At 41.9% G+C, this 20,844-nt stretch overlaps 1 protein-coding gene across 1 annotated transcript in view; it reads left to right on the forward strand.

The window, feature by feature from the left end:
* TMEM132D (transmembrane protein 132D) overlaps positions 1-20,844 on the forward strand; it is a gene marked incomplete at both ends in the record, with an annotated part of 199,575 nt that overhangs the window by 152,537 nt on the left and 26,194 nt on the right. Inside the window, one exon of the mRNA XM_080355047.1 lies at positions 9,982-10,125. Coding sequence (XP_080211173.1) covers positions 9,982-10,125 — 144 coding nt within the window. The remainder of the gene's footprint in view (positions 1-9,981; positions 10,126-20,844) is intronic.

Here is a 20,844-nt window from a genome sequence, read left to right on the forward strand (position 1 = left end):
ATCTACAAGATCAGCTAAGTTGCAACCATTTATACCTGCAAGGGATCTGAGAGTAGTTGTTGTCATGGACCAGTCACAAAGAAAAAGTTCTAAATCGGTAATGCCACTGAAATCCAGGCACCAAAATACCTTTATGGGCATGGGACTTGTAACTAGGGAGGGTTCAGAAAGAAAACCTTGGTTGCTGCGTCATCTGGAAAAATAAAATAAAATATGCATTTCCTTACCAAGACCAAATATGAAGAGATTAAGTGTTGGGCTGCTCAGCTGTAGGGATGATGGTGTTCTAATCAAAGGTACATGTGGATAAACGGCACTTGTCTACTTTTGTTCCTAGAAATACAGTGTTAATGCCCTTCTCAACACGTGAGGTGACACAGGGATGGGTGAGTTTACCCGCGGTGGCAGGAGGGGGCAACCTCTGCAGCCACCACAGGCAGGGACCAGTGTCCTTACCCACTTACTGTCATGGGTTTTTTCTAAGGACAAACTGTGACCCAAATTCTGCCCTGGGCACCGTGGTGTCCCCAGGAAGGTCACGGTCACATGTTTCAGAGCAGACTTTGGCCCCATTTGCCATATGGGAGCTGGAACATCATTTTTTTTTCTGAATGTCCCTTTTGTTTATTTTCGTGTTTCTGTTTAAAGTTCAGATGAAGAGCTAATTACAAAGCCAGCAGAGCCCTTGGCTGCAGGCTTCCCCGCTGCTTTGACGTTAGTCTGCTCATGAATGAATTTCTGGATTCGAGGCAGGTTTCCAGGGCCCCCATGATGGTCCCAATTTAGCTCAGGCTGCTTATTGCTTGACATTCCCAAATATGAATGTGCTACAAAAACTACCAAGGCCATTCTGCAAGGAAACTTTGGAATGGGCAACTTAGTCCCTTCTCCTCTGCACAGTGACCAGGAGAACATGACTTGTCTTGTTCCTTACAAGCCTCTTTCTTCTCTTTAGAAATGCAAAAAAACTGTTGTGTCCTTGCTCCCTGGCTCTGCAGTGGGAGGTGACATTAATTGCCACACTGGGGCAGATTTCCTCCTTGCAAATCTGCTTTTTGTCTCATTGTCACTGCAGCGTTTTCTCCTTGTCTTCCCGCCATGCCCTGTCCATCACCTCTGTTGCTCTCAGGATTTCCATGTGCAGCAGGGGTGGGGTGGCAGAGCTCCAGGGATTGCTTCTGGCTTTGCCAGCGGCTCCATAGGAGGCTTGGGCAGCTCTGCTGACCTCCCCGCTGCCCAGCCTTCGCCTCTGGAAAACAGCCAGTGGGGAGCAGAACTTCTACAATGGTGTGAAAATCAAGTTAGAGATGCTAAACGCATTAGGATTGTTGTTATTGTAGACAATGCTAAATGGCTTTCCTCTCTGAGAAGTAGTTTGTAGACACGGAGAGATCTGAATCTCTCTACATATATTTATAAACATCACATTTTCCTGTATTCGGGCAGCAACTGACTTCCCCTGAGAAACTGGGAGAGTTCCCCTGCTCTCCTGTCCCCTTCCCTATTCTCTGCCTCAGATTCCTCCCCACTCCCCATCTCCCACCCTTCCCAGCCTCAGCTCTTGTTCAGCTTGTCGTTTGTCAGCTGTGACAGTGCAGAAATGTGGTTGTGACCAGAGCAGAGAGTGAGGACGGGGCAGGAGGGAGTCCCAGGAGGCACAGAGCCCGTCCCCAGCCCGGGGGCTGCGGGACAGGGGGCAGAATGTGCCACAGGGAGGGATGTGGATCTCATCATCGTGTGGCTCTGGAATGCAAAGAATGATAGAAAAGAACCTGTCAGATTTGCCTGCTGGATATTTCTGCAGCCCAGGGGCTTCTCTAGTCTGCTCTTTGTTGGCCAGGCCCCAAGGAGCTGTGTGGCAGATGGGGAAAGGGGTCCCCACTGTGTCCCTCAGCATTCCCTTTAGACCACTGAGTGCACGGGGGTAGCACAGTGTGGAAGATGGGAAAGATTCCTGTGCAGCTCAGCGTACAGCCTGGGAAAGACAGCAGCAAGCTGCAGAAGAAAGGAAGGGGAAAAAATGCACATATTAAATAAGACCAGTGATTTGTTTGGGGTTTTTTAATGCTTCCCTCTATGAAAGCGAAGCTGTTTCAGTAGTTTGACCCCAGTCATTCCGGCTCTGCTATACATCGCACCAAATATTTACTCTGCTAAATTGCATTGCTAGAGTCTCATTGGCATCTTTTCTTTGAAGTGATATCCCAGAGCTTTCATTTTGTTGCTGGAAATCCCTACATCGCATCCCATAGTCCACCCCTCACAGAGCTCCAAAGCCCCCGCAGGCACCAAACCTCTGCGTTAGGCTTCTGAACTGCAGGCCTGAGAATCAAAAGAGCCTCACGCTGGCACATCAATCCGGGAGCTGAGATACTGACCCCAAGTGTGAAATTTTGATTGGGCTTAGCTAATTTCGCGTGACATGTCGCTACCCGTCTCCCCAGTCTCAGCAGTTGGGCGGCATCAGACACAGTGCACTCGGGTACCTTGGGCCACGTTTCCCTGCTCTGATTTTCTGAGAAGTTTTCCTTTGACAATCAGACATGCCTTTCCCTCCTGCAAGGATGTCCAAAAGTGCTGGCAGCCTGTTTAGAAGAAATCTCCCCAAGTTTGTTTGTTTGTTTGCTTTTAAGAGCAAACCTTGTTGATTATCAGCTAAAGCAGTCTTTCTAGGCACCAAATGGGAGTGCACACTTGCAGCTTCATGGAGTTACAGTTTGGAGGCTGTGAATTAATTAGCAATTCCTCTGAAGAACCGCAGCCTGACAATTTGCAGACTTCATAGCTCTGTGACTTTGATAAACAGACACCGTACATGACAGCTTCCCGGGATCCTGGTAGCCTGCTTAGCACTGCAAACCCGCAAACCACCAAAATAAACTAACACCATTCCGAAATGTTAGACATCAAGGCATTAAAGGGACCTTGTCATTTTAAACTTGACACAAGTTAAAATTTGCATTTACTCTATAGCTAGAAAACAGTGTATTCCTATGGGAGGATTTGACTCCTCAGCTGAGTGTGAAATGATCCGGTGTGACTTGGGTAGCTTCCTGGTGATGCTACGGACTGTCCTGTTGCTAAATAGCTTGTTATCCTCTACAGGTGCTTTGCCTGTGTGCTGCCTGCTCCTTAGCAGAAAATACAGGCTTAAAATGACACACTTCTGCTCTATGAAGTCACCGTTAGAAACGTTAAAACCTTGTGTGCCTTTGTCCCAGCAGCAGGGCAGTGAATGACAGCACTGAAAAGAGGCAACATCCTATTGCCCCTGCTTTGTCTTGCGTTTGTTGAGTGATTGCCAAGTTTCACCTTCAAGAAAACTGTTACCTACTGTTAGTCGCTTCAGCATCTTGAGCTCAGAGCTGAACTGCGGACTGGACACTGCACAATACCAAAAAAACAGAGATCCCTGTTTCGAGGCAGTTCCAATCTGCATATGGGAGACAGGCAAAGGCAAGGAAAGGGGACACAACAGGCAAAGGCATTTGTCTCTCCCTCGCAGTGAGGTGATTTGTCTCCTGCCATTACAGACGTGGAACTGCATCCTGCAATAACTGGCAGTGTCCACAGGCCAGGATTGCTCGCTTGTAACAACATACACACGTGAGATGTTGGAATTTACCTGCCCGGACGGCAGCCTCACTCCCCGAGGCACACACAGCAGCACCTGCGTTTGCTCCCAAGTTGCATTTCTTTCCTTCTTCAGCTTTTTACTGAACATCACAGGCTGTGTGATGAGAGACCTCTCACTGCTGGTCACCTTATTAATGAACCCACCTTTCCCTTGTAAGATCTACCTGTTACTTTGCTCCTTCTCTCCCTATTTACTACACACAGCACTGTCATATTTTTAGCTTTTCCTTTTCCCTCCTCACGCTTAACAGTGATAAATTATATCTACACAGCAATAAAAGTTTGTTAGTAAGGATGTAAAATAGCTCAAAGGCTTTGCAAAAGTTAACTCTCAGATTAAGTATAATTCGGTACCTTTCCCAAATGCCTCGTGTGTGACAGTGAGAGGGTCAGGCAGTCTCTGTGATTATCCCACATTACTTTTTCCCTACAGCACAATGCAGCCATTGGCTGTTCCCTGGTTTTAACTGGAACATTGTGATTGCTGTGCTGTAGATGCGTCTCTATTTCTCTGTTTATTCTTGCCAAAGCTGCTCCCTCCATCAGCCCAGATCTGCCCTGGTGGAGCAGCGAGAGCGGCTTGGGGGAGTCACCCCGGGCATGGGCAAGGCTGAAAAATACATAAAGGAAAATATACTGGGGCATTGATTCTGCCACCTCTTTCTTTATCACCAATGGCTTTGCAATCACACTTTGCTATTAAAAAAACCCCATTTTCCCCTCTCGAGCAGCTGTGTGGAAGGCTCGGAGCCAGCAGGTAGATGGACCCAGAGAAACATGCCTTTGGGTTTCTGTTTATGCACCTTTTTAACCCTGCGCCAGCACAGCTGATTGTGGAGATCTCTTGCCTGTAGAGAGGAAAAAAGGAAACCAATTAGGTAGCAAGTGCTTAAATTGGATGTGATTAATTTGCTTTTATAGCACTCCCCTCTCTCCTATTCCCAGTGTCTTCAGGTTTCACACTACGCAATGGAAAGTGCACACTTTACAACAAACAGCTGTCTTGGAAGTTCATGTCAGTCTTTTCACACTTTTGCATTCAGGTTTCACCATCAATTCTCACATTTGCAGTATTTCAAACTCTACTTACAACTCTTGTATTTTTATTAAAGGCCTCACAAATTATTTTGTGTTATTTCTGGCCAAAATCTTTTATTCCTTTGGACACAGAAGATTTGTTTTACTGCATCCTCAAGGCTTGGAAAGCACAGGGCAAATAAAGAGATCGGAATTCTATTTCATTTATTTCAAGCTTTCAGACCAACTACCTCGATATTTTAAGACTGAGCTGAAGCTGTTTGCAAGCTCAGAGACGACACAACCAAGGGAGTTTGCGTTGGAGCGTTTTCGGTTCCCCTGCACCACCGTGTATCTGGCCTCACCAGCTGCTTCTAAAACTTGTACTTCAGCTGCAATAATCTTATCCTTAAAGGTGGATTTAAGTTTTAAGAACCAATGAACAAACCTTTGCACTTGCAGGCAGAAGCTGGGAGATGACTCTGCATTTAAGGTGCAAGCTCAGCTTTACTCCAGCGATGAGCACTAATCCAGGATAATGGGGTGGCAGACGGGATGAACTCGCAGCAGCTCCTTTAGAGAGATGCATCTATTTGCTTTATTGTTCAGCTGCTGCTTTCTGACTTTCCAAATCCCTCCTATGTTGTTGTTTTCGTTTCCCATCCTTGCAGTGGTAACATGAGGAAAAAAGCTGAATTTGGTCACATCCATGCGGGTGTCAAGCATTGAGACTTTATTGGTTTAGAAGCTTACTAAATTTAAACAGAAGCATTAACATGGCCTTAGGCTCTCTTGACAGTTATAAACTCTTCCTTGGGGGGGATTTCTGTAATGCTTTCTAATCAGCTTAAGGAGTTAATTAAACAGCTGTCACTTAGCTTCTTAATTCTGAGACCTGATGCTAAATAAGATTTGAAATTAGTAATGCATGACTGAAGGGTGGATTCTCTGATATAAATAAGATGGCTGCTAGCTGAGAGGAGCAAAATCTGGGCCTTTTTAAAATAACCACTGAAAAGATTCAAGGTGATAACCTGGATTAATGCTCCAAAGGCTGATTAATAGAAGAAAAAGAAAAAGGAGAATGAAGGATCTTAATGGGTGCCAAATGGGGTGGACTTTCAGGCAACTATCCCTTATTTGATGGTGTGCCCTGGACGTCAGGAGATTTCAGTCATCATTTTATTCTCTTCCCTGCTGTGATCTGTACATAGTAAACCCTAAAAGGCAAGATACCTGTGCAAACAGAAAGCAACATGCTTGATTTTAGGAGTCAGATATTTAGCCTACAAAAAATGCATTCCACTACAATGATAAAAAATATAAGTGGAGAGCTGCTGTTCTTTTAGAACATGCATTATAGTGTTGTGGGGAGCTTTTAATACTTTTTCCCATGTGTACTGTAGTAGGACAAGTATTACTTGTCCCGAGGGGCACGAGCTGCAGAGCAGCCCCGGTTATTTGGAGGAAACGTGGCTGCAGGGCTTCTTATGCGAACAAGCGGGTCCGTCCTCGCTGCGGCGCGCAGTGCTATGAGCTTTGTGAGCTTTGTGAGCTTTGTGAGCTTTGAATCATTGAATGACGCTCAGCGCCTTCGGAAAACAACACTGGCAGCTACCGCTTTGTCACATACACCTGAGCTGGGGCCTCAACGCTCAGCATGAGTTAGTCACATATGTATGTATTTTAAAAGTCATTATGAAGACAAACATTAGGAAATGTTGTGTACACAGAAAGAATGAGGGGAAGAAAAAGAAATCCCTTAAGATTTATAAAGATATTGTTAAAGTCCTTTCTGTCACCCCAGGAATTATGAGTCAAAAGGTAACCGAAGGGAAATTAAATTGCAGGGAAGCTACCAATTAAAGTTGAAAAAACTAATAGGTATTCACTTCAGCATTTCTACTTAAATAGATGCTTATTGTGTGTATCTTCTGAATATGTTTCTGCTGGAGGGCTTAATATGCTCAGTTATTTAATATGAATCTCTTCAGTAGGCAAAGAATGGTCACTCCAGAATCCTATTTAAAAGTATTACTATTTTTTTAATGTGGTATCATTTTCAGAATAAATGTTAGTTAGTCTTGCATTTCCATTACGTGGAGAAAAATGGTTTTCTCTGTTTGCTAGTATTATTTCATTTTATTATAGGAGGGTTCGGTGTATGTGAATTATAGAGATACGGTATGTAATAGAGAAAATTCAGCAACTTTTTAATAGCTGTTCAGGGAATCAACTTTTAGCAGTTAGAATATTTGGCTATAGCTTTGCAAAAGCATAACTATTCCCATCTTGTAGTGCCCTGACTTTCTATCTCCTATGATCTATGTTAGTTATGGATAAGGAATAGAATATTTCTGCAGAAGATTCTTTCATCACTTAAGCAGCAAAAAGTAACACTTTTAAATTAGTAACTATTTAGATTTACGGTTTTTACATGCTGAGACTCTCAACTATAAATCTCTGTATAGCTAAAGAAGTATCATGTTTGTTTCCTCAAAATGCAATGATTTTCATATGCTTTCACCAGGAAAACATTACGCCCTTTCTAGCCATTAAACAAATGTCTGAAGAAGCATTTTACTCTGCCCCTGCTGTGTAAATTGGTGTAAATGGTTGTTGTGCCTCTGTGTTTAAGGGTGCGATGCAAACCAGGTGCCTAAAGAAATCATCCTCCAAGTCGGTACGTGTAGAGGTACCAAAACCTCTGCAAACAGAGCATGCAGCTCAGTTATTCTGCTGCAGATTAACACAGCTTCGGATCATTGCCAGCTTGCTTTGCCTTTCTTCTGCTTTAGAAAAGTATTGCATCAATTTCTTTTCCTGGGACCGGACAAATAGTTGCTGATGGAAAGTCAGAAAATCCCAGCAGGGATTTCTGTGAACTGCAGGCGTTACTTCTTACCCCCCACCTCCCTCATTTCTCTTGGAGGCAGAGGGGACAAGGATGGTTATGGAGGTTTTTATGGCTGTCTAGGAATCAGCAATACTGTCACGTTCCGCACGTTGTGCTGCTGTGGGCTGTGTGTGGTTCTGAACGTAGATCCAGAACATGGCTACACACAGAAGCTCTAATACTTTGAATCTGGGATCATTGAGTTTGGATCAATTCTGGCTTTGTGTGCATTTCCATGCCAGGGATTCAGTCTGTATTCAGAATATCCAAAGCCAGCACTTGGAAAATTTGGAAACTCAAAAGAAATTAATGAAGCTTTGGAGTATCATTCTCAGTTACTAGCTCTCACCAGGGGAAATTACATTTGCTTTTGGTAAGGAGACCTCATTAATCACACTGTTTCAAAGGCTTGGTTATTAAACTCCCCTTTGCTTTATAAAATAATCGCGAGGGTCATACTGTAATGTATCAACTGGAGGAAGAAAGGCGGTCCTGCTTGGGGGAGCGGGTCTTTTCAGCTCCGGACTTGGTGCAAGTAGCCAGGCATGTGGTACGGCCTCAAACAGTCCCACTGAAATGAGATTCATACCCAAGTGTTTGCAAAATCAGGACCTAATGTCTGGATTCTGTAATTATCACGGATGCTTAATGGCAGTTGTTCTGTCAAGCTGCCCCCATTTGCAGCCCTCTGGAGCCTATAGGAGAGTGGTAAAAGTATCTAAATAACTTACAAGGAATAACTTTGCTGCAAAGCTCAGATCTGAAAAAAGTGAAAGAACCTGGAAACTTAATTACAAATCTTTCAGAGACCCCAGTTGCCTGAATAATATATTCTCGACTGAGAACAAATGTGCACTCAAGACAGAAGGGCCTTACAGTACAGGCAGATATTCTCGCCTTTGTATGAATTATAATTTCAAAATATCTGAAAGGCTTTTATGCTGAGGGAGGGAGAGGATTTTCTTCTCCTCTTTTTGTGAAATGCTGTTTCACCCTCCCCTGAAGATCATGGTGAGGATGGGGGAACTTCGGCAAAGCAGCTATCAAAATGATCAAGGTTTTTTCCTTTCTTTCTTTAAATATTGCTTTGAGTCTGTATAAAGTGTCTCTGTTTCTTTAAGTAATAAGAAAAGGTCTTTTTGATCTGTATCCTTTAGATGAGAGAAATCTCAGCTTCTCTTTAGCCCAAGAGGCAGTAGGGGGAGTCATCATCTTCTGGTAACTTGGTTTCAATCTCTCATTTTGTTGTCTTCCACAAGTAAAATCAGGTCAGTCCCCGAGCTCATAGTGTGAGCTATTTAGATAATGAGAAGTTAGCACTTGGGGGGCTTTGGAAGCCTTTATTCCACAAGAGCCAGCTGAAATCAAGAGCCTCTTGTTCTACAGGATAGTCTGTGATTCGCAGGCACGGTTCTCAAAGCTCAGAGACCTTTCCAGGAACGAGCAATATCTTGCAATTAGGAGCGGAAGAATGGGGGCATCAATTTGTGCTCTCTCGCACACATCAGTGATATTCGCTGTGCGAGGCTGATGTGACACCAGGTAACCGAGAGTGATCTGTGGTCTCGTGCCCTTCATATAATCAGAACTCAGCACTCTTAAATTAGAAGTGATAAAGCAAACAGAAGGAGTGCATTTTGCAATCATCATCACAACAATGACATACCAGTGACAAAAATCACTGCAGGGCTTATTTTGTTTCCAGAGCCCATCCTTCCTTTTTGGGAGAGGATGGTTTTGCACAGACCTCGCTAAAAGAGAAGGAAAGAAAACTTGTGAACAAGCCCACCATTGCCCAACGAGAGCCATGGTATGTCCTAGAAAACCTGGCAAGGGTCTGATTCCCCATGGTCCTGTGGTACAAGTAGTTATTTATGCAGGACTGGAATCATGGCAACTTCTGACCTGTTCCTAACAATTGGTCAGTGCCTCTTTGCTCTAAATGTTGACAGTATTTGTGTGACGGTGCCATACAATTTCAATATTTGTAGAAAACCTCTCAGTTATAAAGGTTTTGTGGGTAAAACAGCAAAACTTTCAGACATTATTTTCATGTGATCAGCGTAATCATTAGTGAGCTCCTCAAGATGGAGATTTCAGTCTTGCTAGATGCAAGGATATGTTGTTTATGTGGTGCAGGGTCATTCCTCGGGTGTTAAGTCGCTCTGACACTTGGTGAGCATTTGCGAAATAGCAATTAGGGCATGACAAATGTCCTCACAGCCCTGAATCTGAACTGGGAGTTTGCTTCCAGGATTAAAGGGAGCAAATTTGTCTATTCTGGAACAGTTATTGGAATAGAAAAATTAATTCATAATCTCAGAAATTATAATGAATCTTAGAATATAGATTTAGAACAACTTTAGAAATTAAAGTAGGTGGTACTAATAAAGCAATATGTATTGACTAAATGGGCTTTTTTGGTTTCTTAGGAAGCAGAGATCCTGAATACAGCAATTCTCACTGGGAAGACAGTGGCCGTCCCTGTCAAAGTGATCTCCGTGGAAGACGACGGGACTGTGAGTGATCTTCTGGAATCTGTGGAGTGCAGATCGTCAGATGAAGATGTCATTAAGGTAGGACCATAGTGCTCTGTTGCACAAAGGCCCTGCAAAACACTGGTGGTTTCTAACATAACAAGTTCTTTCACCTTCCAAACTGTTCTGCTGCTGAAAGACAAAGGTTTGTTATCACCCCTATGCATAGATTAGTTCAGTAGAGCAATAGTTCAGAGACTGGACCCTCAAGAAAATTGCTGCTTCTTGAAGGCTTTCAGCTCGTACCAGTATTACTACCAAAGGCTTTTAGGAAGTTCTATGTATTCTTACTCAGTTTGGTTAATGGTTAATGCACGTTAGTGGTGGTGGAAGGACACGGTCAGCAGTGGCGATTGTGGGAGATACGGTGGGAATGTTCCAACATGGTGACAGAAATATTGGCTTGTCTACAGCAGCATTTATCTTTTCACAAACTTATCTGTGGCTGTCACTTGAGAGCAGGAAATGAGAGACATGGCTACAAATAAAAGTTAAAATTGAATTCTTTTTTAACATAACCAGCATGTCACAAAACGATTACAAATACTACAGGCCACCCCTCCAGCTGCTGGAAATCACTGTTATCCCATTAACTTTTGTGAACTGCACCATATTGAGGACTTGGCCTTTGTGAAATTTGCCTTAGCCTAAAGCTGACTGGAATGCTAAGCTCTCTGCCTGTTCCGTTAGTTCGTTTTAATTTGGATTCACACAGCTAAGGGTGGTGTTTAGCTCTAATGCAAACCTCTCTGGGTCCCATCAGCTTTTTCAGATATTTCCTAGTGGACAATTTTTGCCTTTATAGGCAAATATGGGTGCAGGTACTGGAGTTTTACTGTTGTATGGGAAACTGCTGGGATACCTGCAATTTCAGTAACTTCATGTCACAGGGCGGGTGACAACTGGGTAACTGAAGAACAGAGCTGGGTATGGGTTTCAATTATCTTTCTTGAGTTATCTCTAAACAGAGTTTTTTTCTGTCATAAAATTGCAATACTTACACTCTAGGCTCGTTTTAAGTAATCTCTTCATGGTAATTTCTTATACATGAGATGAACCCAAGCATTTTAAAAGCACAGCATTTTTGGTGTTTCCTTTTTAGAATCTACGCAGGGTTTCTATTGGTCTGAATAGCCACTATGCTGGTATTTTCTGATTAAATGTGTCTTTCTGGCTGTCTTAATAGAGACATTTTTTTAGTTGCTTCTCTGAAGCCCTTTTCAATGTGGTAAATTTGCCACATACAGCAAACAGTGGGGCTGAATCTAGGTTTAAAAAAGTAAAGTAATTATTTTGGGGGCCTTGTGTTGTGGAAGTTAAATGGACTAAGTCTTCACTCACTCACTAACTTACTGATTAACTAACTTTAAAGCTTTTTCAGAGAACTAGAAAAAAGAATTTGGAAACAAATAGATAATTTGGGAGATACTTTAAAAATCCATTTTGCTTTCTAAAGTTTTAGTTTATCCAAATTCTTTGGCATGCTCACTGGGTGTTTCTGAAGTGGTTTTGTCTGCTCTAAATCTGGATCAGTTTAAAGTAAGCAGTATGCTCAGCTCTAACCCTCGCAAAGAGGTTAAAGTGGTACTACGGCTTAAGTGTGCATCTATCATTAATTGTAAGTATGTTAATATACCAATAAAGGTTTGTGTGCTTAATATTATTAATAGATATACCGTTGCACAATTAAACTAATGATAGGCTTGATGTCAAAACAGGAAATCACTGGTCAGAGATCAAGACATTCTGGGCTTCTGCAAACAGCCCTGAGCTGCCTCCTCCGCAGGCAGGTTTCAGCAGCACCAAAATGAGTTGCCAGTTTCTAATGAGTCCTTAATTGAAAACGTGTCTCCGAGTTTCCAGTTTACCTGCTCTGGTTCAGACCAAGCCTTATTCACAGACATCTTAGCTAATGAAGATAAAGATATATAATTACTGGCCAGCCTTCAGCCTGCAACAGTAATTAGAGTTTCTGTTCTCTGAGCATTAGAGTGGTGAATATAAAATGGAAGAAAAAGTCTACTTAAAATGCCCGTTGAAATATAAAGATTAAGATTACATCTGTTTGTGTCTTTACTGTTGCTGTTTTTCAATGCATCTGTCATGTAGCATCTAGCAGATTGATTATGTGTTTATGGCTTAGCTTTTATTCTGTGTGTGTGTTGATTGATGATGAGTTTAAGCTCATTTTCCTTGCAGAATGAGGATACCTCATTCTTCTTTTAGTTTCAGGGACCACGTTTATTACTCATTTCTTTCACTCAGACTTCAAAGAACTTTAAAGATACCAAATTCTGCGGTGACTTGTTTTCAGACAAACTTCTGTGCTTGGACTTGGTTGAATAAGAATATAGTCCATTAAGACAATATTGTTATTGACAAATGATTGAAGTAGATAGTAAAACTCCTACTGACCTCATGGAAAAGAGAGATGGGTGACCAGACTTTTTTTTGTTGAATTGTTGATATGGATCAAATACGCAAGATTATTTAAATCAAGAGTGAGGAGAGAGGAAAAGTCAACATCTTTTAATCTTTCATTTTGAAAAGACATTTCCATTTCAAAATGGCCATTTTTTTCAAGGCTCAACAAAGCCTAAGGTCACCAAAGCAACACTTTGCAATGCTCTGGGTTTTCAATTTGATGAGTTGATTGACAGTCTGCGTTTCATTGCTCTGAAATGAAAACACATTTAGATTCATTTTGTTTGGTCAGTTAACTAAAAATTCCAATGTATTCTCAGCTCTGTCCAGAAGCCACTTGCGGAGAGTCACGTAGTGAACGGCAGCAGCTCTGGGAACAGGGTACAGTGTCTCTGCCCCTTTTTTGTATTGCAGTATTTTGTAGAGGACTCCTTACTAAACCTGTGTGCTCCAAACACACCTGTGGTGGGAGGTTATTGCTGATGGACTGAAGGGCTGGTCGCTGCTTTGCACTGTATTAGAGAGGATAACAATGCAATTGCAATTTGTAAAGTATTACTGCAGGCTAATAAATCTTTCAGTGTGGTTTAGCAGTGGCAAAATAACTTGTTTTTAATCAGGTGACAGACTTTACAACAAACTGAAGCATCAGAGCACTTAAAATAGCCTCGAGTAGACCTTTAAAAAAAGTTAAGCTTTTAGCAGCTGTTTCTCTTCTTCCTTACACTGGTGCACTTTGGGCAAAGTTGAATTCTCCTAAAGTCCGTGGGGTGACAGAGTAAAAAATCAAAGGGAGGAGATAATGGGGTCCAGGATTTTATCTGTTGCTCAGTTCAGCATTGGCAGCTCCAGTGCTGGAGATTTCACAACCACATTGCCAGTGGCAGTCCATTTGATACTCTTTTTACAACACATTCTTGGGTGCACGTGATTACACAACTATTCAGTTCCAGCTTTCAACTGGCAAAGAAAGTCCTCAGGGCTGCAGGTCGAAATCCTGAGATCCCAAAATGCAGGTACTGCAAAGATACACAAAAATTTAAGAACAAGAGTGTGAAGAATCCCAGTTTCCCTGTGATCTCTTGAGTTTAAGCCAAGCTAAGGGTGATCTGAGATTCATGTTACCTGTGCCACTAGCTGCCCAGAACATGCAGTATCCCGATCGGGTGAGTTTGTTGCATGGGTTGCTTGGGGTTCAGAGCACCCAAACAGAATGAAAAAGCAGCTGAAGTCAGCGTAGTTTGTTGAATAATATCAAAGAAAATACTTCACCGTGAGCAAATGGGATTTTGTCTGGATTAAACACTTGCATATAGAATATGGTTGTGTCAGGCTGAATTTTATAATAGGAAGATAAATCTCTACCTTGAGGGCCGGGTGAAGATCAAGTTCAATCTGCCATGGTTTTCCACAATATAACACAGTTTCTCTCACCAGCTGAACTGCCTTATTCTATCCCAAATAATTTTGATCTATTTTGAAACAAGCATTTGATTTAAGTCAGCAAGGGGATGTTTTTATTTCCTGTGATGTCTAAACATTTCATTTCGACAGAAAATGATGAAATCATGTCCTGTCATTTCAAGTCAGTTTCAGGATTCCTGCCATCAGAATCCTTCTGAACTTTTCACCTCAGCATGAAGCAACTGTGAAAAAGAGAATACTTTTCCTGCTCTGCTCTGGTAATCAGGAGATAGGACAAACTTAGAAAAATGCACTGTATAAATAAAAGTTGTAGTTTAGTCCATGTGCTGTTGATGTTGGTGATAAGGGAGCAGGAACAGTGTTCCCCTCTCTCTTTGGTATGCAGAGCAGACATGGCAAAAACAAGCTCTGCATGTCGAACTGATATGACCATACCACGTCTCCCAGGGATCATCAGAAACACCTACAGCTGTTGAAGTCACTGCATTTGTCTCTTTGGTATTCTGCCAGTTCATCATTCTGATGTGAATCTTGAGAAATAACAAGGTTTTCATGGAGCCGTTTGCCTTTTTGTAATCATCCACACTGCAAATCCCGGTGTGACTGCTACCGTTGCTGTTGACTACAGTTGCTTTATGTTTATGAAAGGTTGTAAGCATATAAGATACAAAGCTCCTCTGTAACAGAAAAACCCAAATTTCTGAATTGCGACTTTCTCAGTATTCTACAGAAGATACCAAGAAATCTGTCTTTTTGTGCTTAATGGGAGTGGAAATGTGTTCTTGTAGAGCCAGGGGTGATTTCTGTGGGTATTTCTGTTCTTCATGGGAAGGAATATGTCTATTTCCATGAAAAAAATGAGCCCAAAATCTAAAGAATATCCCAACAGTGATGCCAACGATGATCTGAGTGGGGAATTCTTTTGAGTAATGGGGCAGAGATCGTGGCTTCGCTTCTTGTAAGCTGCTGATAGTTCATGAAGAGATACAGACAGCTGGTAGTCAGCTGTGACCATGGGAAGTAAGAAAGAAGTTATAATTACTGGACTTGTAGGGCAGGTATTTTTTCACAGGTAGATCATTGCAAGTTTTGTATTTGAGAGATAGTTTGTTAATTAATTAATTAATTTATTAATTAATTTTCCCTGGCGTTTTTTTTTAAGAAAGTAGCTTTGAAATTCTGGAGAGGGTTGTTCAGTCTCAGAGCCTGAGTGTTTGCATGAGCCGACTGAGCAGATCCAGTCACCCGCTGAACCCAAAAGATGAACGTCCCTGATGTATAGAGCAATTGCTGAGGTGCAATGCTGTGAATGTTTAAAGCGAACTAACGTGGAGCTGCCATCCCTGTCGTTCTGCTGACCATGAGTGCAGCCGAGTGAAAATGAATCAATTCTTGGTTTGGTGGATGAGCTGCCTGCCTGCTCAGCTCCCCGCTCCCTCTGAGCTCACGTCAGATGCTCTCAAAGCTCATGACAGCGCCAGGAAAGAAGTAATATTGGAGTGGGAATCAGTAGCTAAGGGTGAGAGGTGGCCAGGAGTGCTTCTTTCTGTTGTATATTCGCTTAAATGGCCTGTGAAATTACCGGTTTGCACAGACGTTGCCATGTTGTCACATCCTTAGTGTGGTACCATCCTTGTAAAAGGCTTCTCCTGGCCCTGTGGCGGTGAATGCTCCCCATGAAGATGCTCAGGAACCACGGGTGAAGATCTTCCCAGTGCCTCACCTGTTTCTGACTGCCAGATATAGGGTTCCTACTGTTTTTAGCTGCTTTCAAAGCCCATTGTATTATATACAAAACTCATTGTATTATATACCAAGTCCTGGTATTGAGAAGTGCTCCATCATCTCGATGAAAAGAGATTGGCTGATCTCTAGGCAAAATGTGCCAAGGAAATAGGGAATGGACAAGAGACATTAGTTCTTTCTTCACTGGGCTAAGCCAGCCATGCGTTATGAAGCACATGATGTCACACTGATACAAATGAAAGCTAAATCGGGCTCAGATCATCTGATAGCACCTGTCTGCAAAACAGGAGTTTGCATTAATCATTGTAACTTGTGAGTCTCTTAAAAAGTTCCCTTTAGCTTTAAAACTCATTGTGTTCTTCAGTTCCAGTGACTGTCTGCCACGTTGTTTTAGAAGATGTGGTATTTATAGCTCTTTGTGCCTGCTCTAAGCCATTCTCCAGATCACAACACAAAACTCTGTGTTGCTTTATTAGCATGCAGTAAAAAGTTACAACATGCCATATAAATTACTGTCTTCTCAGCCCCATTTAGGATTTTTCTGGACATATTAGATACAGCATAGCCGCTAAATTACTTTGCTTTTGCTTATCATTTGCAGGACTGTCCAGAGGTTGTATTTGCTATGGAAGGGATTGGTCTTATGAAAAGAAAAATCTATGTGACAAGATATTTTCAGCTGATTTAAATATGCTTAGATCCCATGACTGTATCAGTACGATATTGATTAACATTAGATGAAGATTAGTCTGGTGATCTGGAATTAGTAGAGAAATTGCTGGTAAGACCTGAAATATCCTGAATATTTGCTATGGGATATTTGGAGGACTCTTAGAGTTCTCAGAGGCAACTGGAAAAACAAGGGGCTTATTTAGGACATACATATATGAAGAAAAAAAAAGTGCTTGCAAGTGTTAGGAAGGCTAAGAGGTCAAAAGAAATAATGAGCCCGGGACTTGTAATCATGTCCAGTTTCTCTTCTTCGTTGGCAATGAAGAAAGGAAGTCTGCTCTGGTGTTGAGCCTGGGTTGGGTTACAGATCCTAATAAGGGCTCAGTCTGTTTGCAGGGTTTGGCTTTTGATTTTCATTTCATTAGCTTCTGCCTTAATAAGATTGGATAACAATCGGATAACCCATTGGATGATATTTCAGATGCTGCATTGAAATGTGCTATTATAATACAGGCTCTGGCGTAGGCATCAGCCATGACATTGGTGTGCTGTTGTGATCTTTGCCATGTTATTTATTTGATCTGTCTCAGCATAGACACATACAAAACTGTAGAATGGTTCTGAGTTACCTTGACAGATAAAGAGCATTAATACTAGATCCTTGAAAATTACCTTGGGATCTTTGCAGAAAAGGTGCTATCTAAGCATCATCATTGTGATTGTTAATAATATACGTAACCCTAACTAGGACGGAGCACAGACTTGTTAGGAAGCACCCCTGTTAAATATAGCTTAATCATAGCACATAAAAGTGACTGTCATGATAAAATACTAGTGGCTGAGTAAGGATTGAGGAATATTTCCAGATTTCTTACGTAACGGGCTCTGTGCAGGTCAGCTGCTGAAGATTTCTTTCCTTCTGTGGCTCATAAGCACCACTGCCTGCACGGCTGGGTCCTGCGGTTCCTTATTTAACATTTCCAGAGTGTTCAGCATCCCCCTCGGGAGCTACATAAGCTAGGGCAGAGCAAATATATCCTATGAAAGACCAATTAATCCTTTTCCAGATACGTTTTTGGTGTGGCATAATCAAATTTTAAAAATTGCTATCCCTAAATAGCTTGGAAAAAGCATGTTCTGAGGCAGGTGGTGTTGCATCCTTTCTTTCTGTCGAATGCAGTGTAGTCCTGGCTTGTGCCCTCAGCTCTCCCCTGGTTTGCCATGATGACTTTTGGCTACACATTTACCTGTTCCCTTTGTAGTTACTTACAGAATTGGTGTAGTACTTCTGAGCATGAGAAGGTGAGCAGGAAAACACCTCTGAAAAGTGCTTTGAGGTGTCAGAATACAAAAAGTTCTTGGAGTCCCGTTTATTATCAATAATAATTATCTGAAAGAGTTCTGACGCTTTACACGTGTAACAGGATCTGGTCTATCACCTTTCCTGAGAATGCGGTACAGATGTCGTATTTGTTTGTAGGAGACATCAGTGCTATTATTTTTCTCACATCAGCTACCTATGGGAGTGCTGAACAACTTTCCTGTTTCAGTCATATTTTGCAGCACCGCCTTGTTGAACTGGTTATTGGGTGATAAGCCTGATTTCTGAAGCTGTTTAGGCATTCAAATCCAATTAATTTAATTGGGAATTAGAAACCTAAGCACCTACAAAACCTGGCCTTAATGGCTCTTTAATTTTAGTTAAAAGTATAATTGTGTATTTAGAGCAGGTGGGTATTATAGAAAGCTGATATTTTCTACCAATTTATATAATCTCTTCCATATGATAACTATTAAAAATAACCCGATTGTTTGCGAGCAGGTCATTATTTTGCATCTGTAAAAGGGGTTTGAGTAAATTTAGAGCATCTTCTTCAGACTCCAGGATTTGAGTGCCTTCAGCAATTTCTTTTGTGAGCATGTGAAAAGCTGTTGTAATGTTTGAGATTTTGTGCAGACCTGGAGCTGATACCGAAATGAAACCTGTGAACATGACGTTCCATTACACGCTCCGTTTCATTCTGCTAAAAGCCAGAGAGGGAGAAGTGAAACTGTAGTAATGAAGGAAAGTACCATTTGCCTTGGTGCCTCAGCATCTAAAGGCACAGCAGATGTGTACGAAAATGCATTTTATGCATTGTCTGTAAGCATTAGATTAATTGCATTGACTGTCACTTAAAGGAAAAACCAGGATCAGTCTCACATGCACACACACAGTTTCTGTTAATGATTGGATCTCATTTCTGCCACTGGAAATCCAGACTTAACCCAGCGTGGTTAATGGCATTGCTCTGGACTTTATCTGATGAAGAGAAGAGAAAGTCTAGTCCTTATTGTGTCTAAGCACAGTTCTCACCGTCACTGGATGGTTTAGTTTGGCTTTGGCTTAATGCTGAAAGCGAAGATCAGCCAGAGCCATTTGGAGCGGTTTCAGTGCCGTAGCCGTAAGTCAGCCCGTGTTTCCTTGAAAGTTCTTCACACGTTTTGATGATGCTGAGCTGAGTTTCAAGCTTGTAACAAATCTTGAAAGCAGCTTTTTCCCAAGGGCTGAGAATTTCATCACAAGGATTTCACACAGGCCTGCAGACGGGATCAGAAACAGCCCCTCTGGCAATACAGTTGTGTGTACTATACTAATTTTTGAAGACACCTTGACAAGTCGTTTTCCGAATTCTGCCCTTTGTTCCCAGGTTAAACAATGTGTGTGTCTAATCTCATCATCCACTTTCCTCTAAGTAAATTCAGCTGGGCTGCATTCATTGGTATTTCTTTCTTTGGAGCTCAGGCTGGGTAGGAAAGCCATACATAGGTATGAGGAACCTCATCCTGTACTTTTTAGTGTCCAGATCTGACAGTTATAATCTGGTCTCCAGCAGGGCTAATTACAGATAAGAGTTTTCTTCATGAGCTGGTTGGTTGGTTTGTTGCTATTGAGACACCAACCCAAAACCAGGAAAAGTCTCATTACATTTTCCTTCTGAAAAAGCTTTAGATGTAAAATCACCTGTTCAGAACCACCTGGTATTTGCAGCGCACATGTTGGAATTAAGAGGAGCACATTGCTGTCTTCTGGAACCTAGTCCCTGTGCAGACCAGTTTGCTGCTAGCGGATTTCATGGGTGCTTCAGGGCTGCCTTAAGTTTTAATGAGGTTTAATGAGCTAAATCATAATGAGAGCATCACTCAAGCAGGCTTTCCTGCCGTTTGCTGTGGTTTATCTTCCTGGGAACAACCCCAACTTGGCTCTTTAGTGGGAAGCTGACAGCGCAGTGACCAGTTCATTATCTGGCAGGGGGCAGGGGCCCAGGGCTGACCCCGCTGTGTGTCTGAGGATGCTCAGAGATACTCGCTGCTCACCAAAGATGGAAATAGGAAAAAACTGCTGAAAATAATCCGATTCTGCCTGCACTGGTATCATTGTAAAACAGTGGCAAACTACTGAGAGCAGTTTTGTTACAAGGATATAAACCGATATAAAATAAATGCTGGCTTGTGAGAGAGCTGGGCACCACCATGGTCTCCCACTGCTTAGTTGTCTGTTCCACTATAGAATTATCTAGCTAGTCTGGGGCTTTTGGGGGGTTACATCAAATCTTTCATTTGTTAGAGTCATATTTTTCCCCGTGAAATATAGCCTGAAATACAGAAAAGAGCCATTTCTAATTAAACTCCCACCTAAATCCATTATAGCTTCTGAAGTCGTTGGGACAGGGAGATAAAAGAACTGTAATGATCCCAATATGTAAATATAGATGTAAAAGTTTGTTTGGAGGGATGGAGGTTAGAGGGCAGATATGAAACCCACCATAAAGCTTCGTGGCAGAAATTGAATCGGTGCATTAGTTATCATGGATTTTCATAAAAATAAAGTAATAATGCACATTCATGTTTCAGTTCATAAATGTGAAGTGACAGCCTATGAGTTGACCACTGAAATGATATTATAGACCCAAAAAAGAATAATAGAGGAAATTGAGAAAGCAGAAGAGAGAGTTGTAATAGAATTGGGCATTGGCATAAATATAAATCATGAAAGGGAGACTGATTTAATGAAAGATATGAAATTCAGAAACCCAAGGTGTTAAAAAGATCATCTATTCATCTGATCAAGAATCCCTAAGGCTACACAACTTTTAGCTGAAACAGCCAGATTTACTTGAGGTAGATGAACTTTAAAATTGCATGAGGAATAACATAATACAAGGGAACATGATTCTGCAGTCCACACAGTCTATTAAGAAGCTGTGCAACAGAGGAAGAAACTTACATTGAGCCACTGGAAAATTATCTTTGCTCATGAATTTTGTCAGTTGATTTCCAAGTAGATATGGCAATGAGAAACTGTTGTAATCCAAAGAGCCTAAATGGCACCATTTCCATGCTAGATATGAGGATTTGGAAGAAAGCACTCTTGGAGAAATGAGTTGGCCAGGCTACTTCTGTCGATGAGGTTTGGTACATAAAAAGGAGGTAGGACAGACACAGACACCA

The sequence above is a fragment of the Nesoenas mayeri genome (assembly GCF_963082525.1).
Source record: "Nesoenas mayeri genome assembly, chromosome: 17".
Classification (NCBI taxonomy): Eukaryota; Metazoa; Chordata; class Aves; order Columbiformes; family Columbidae; genus Nesoenas; species Nesoenas mayeri.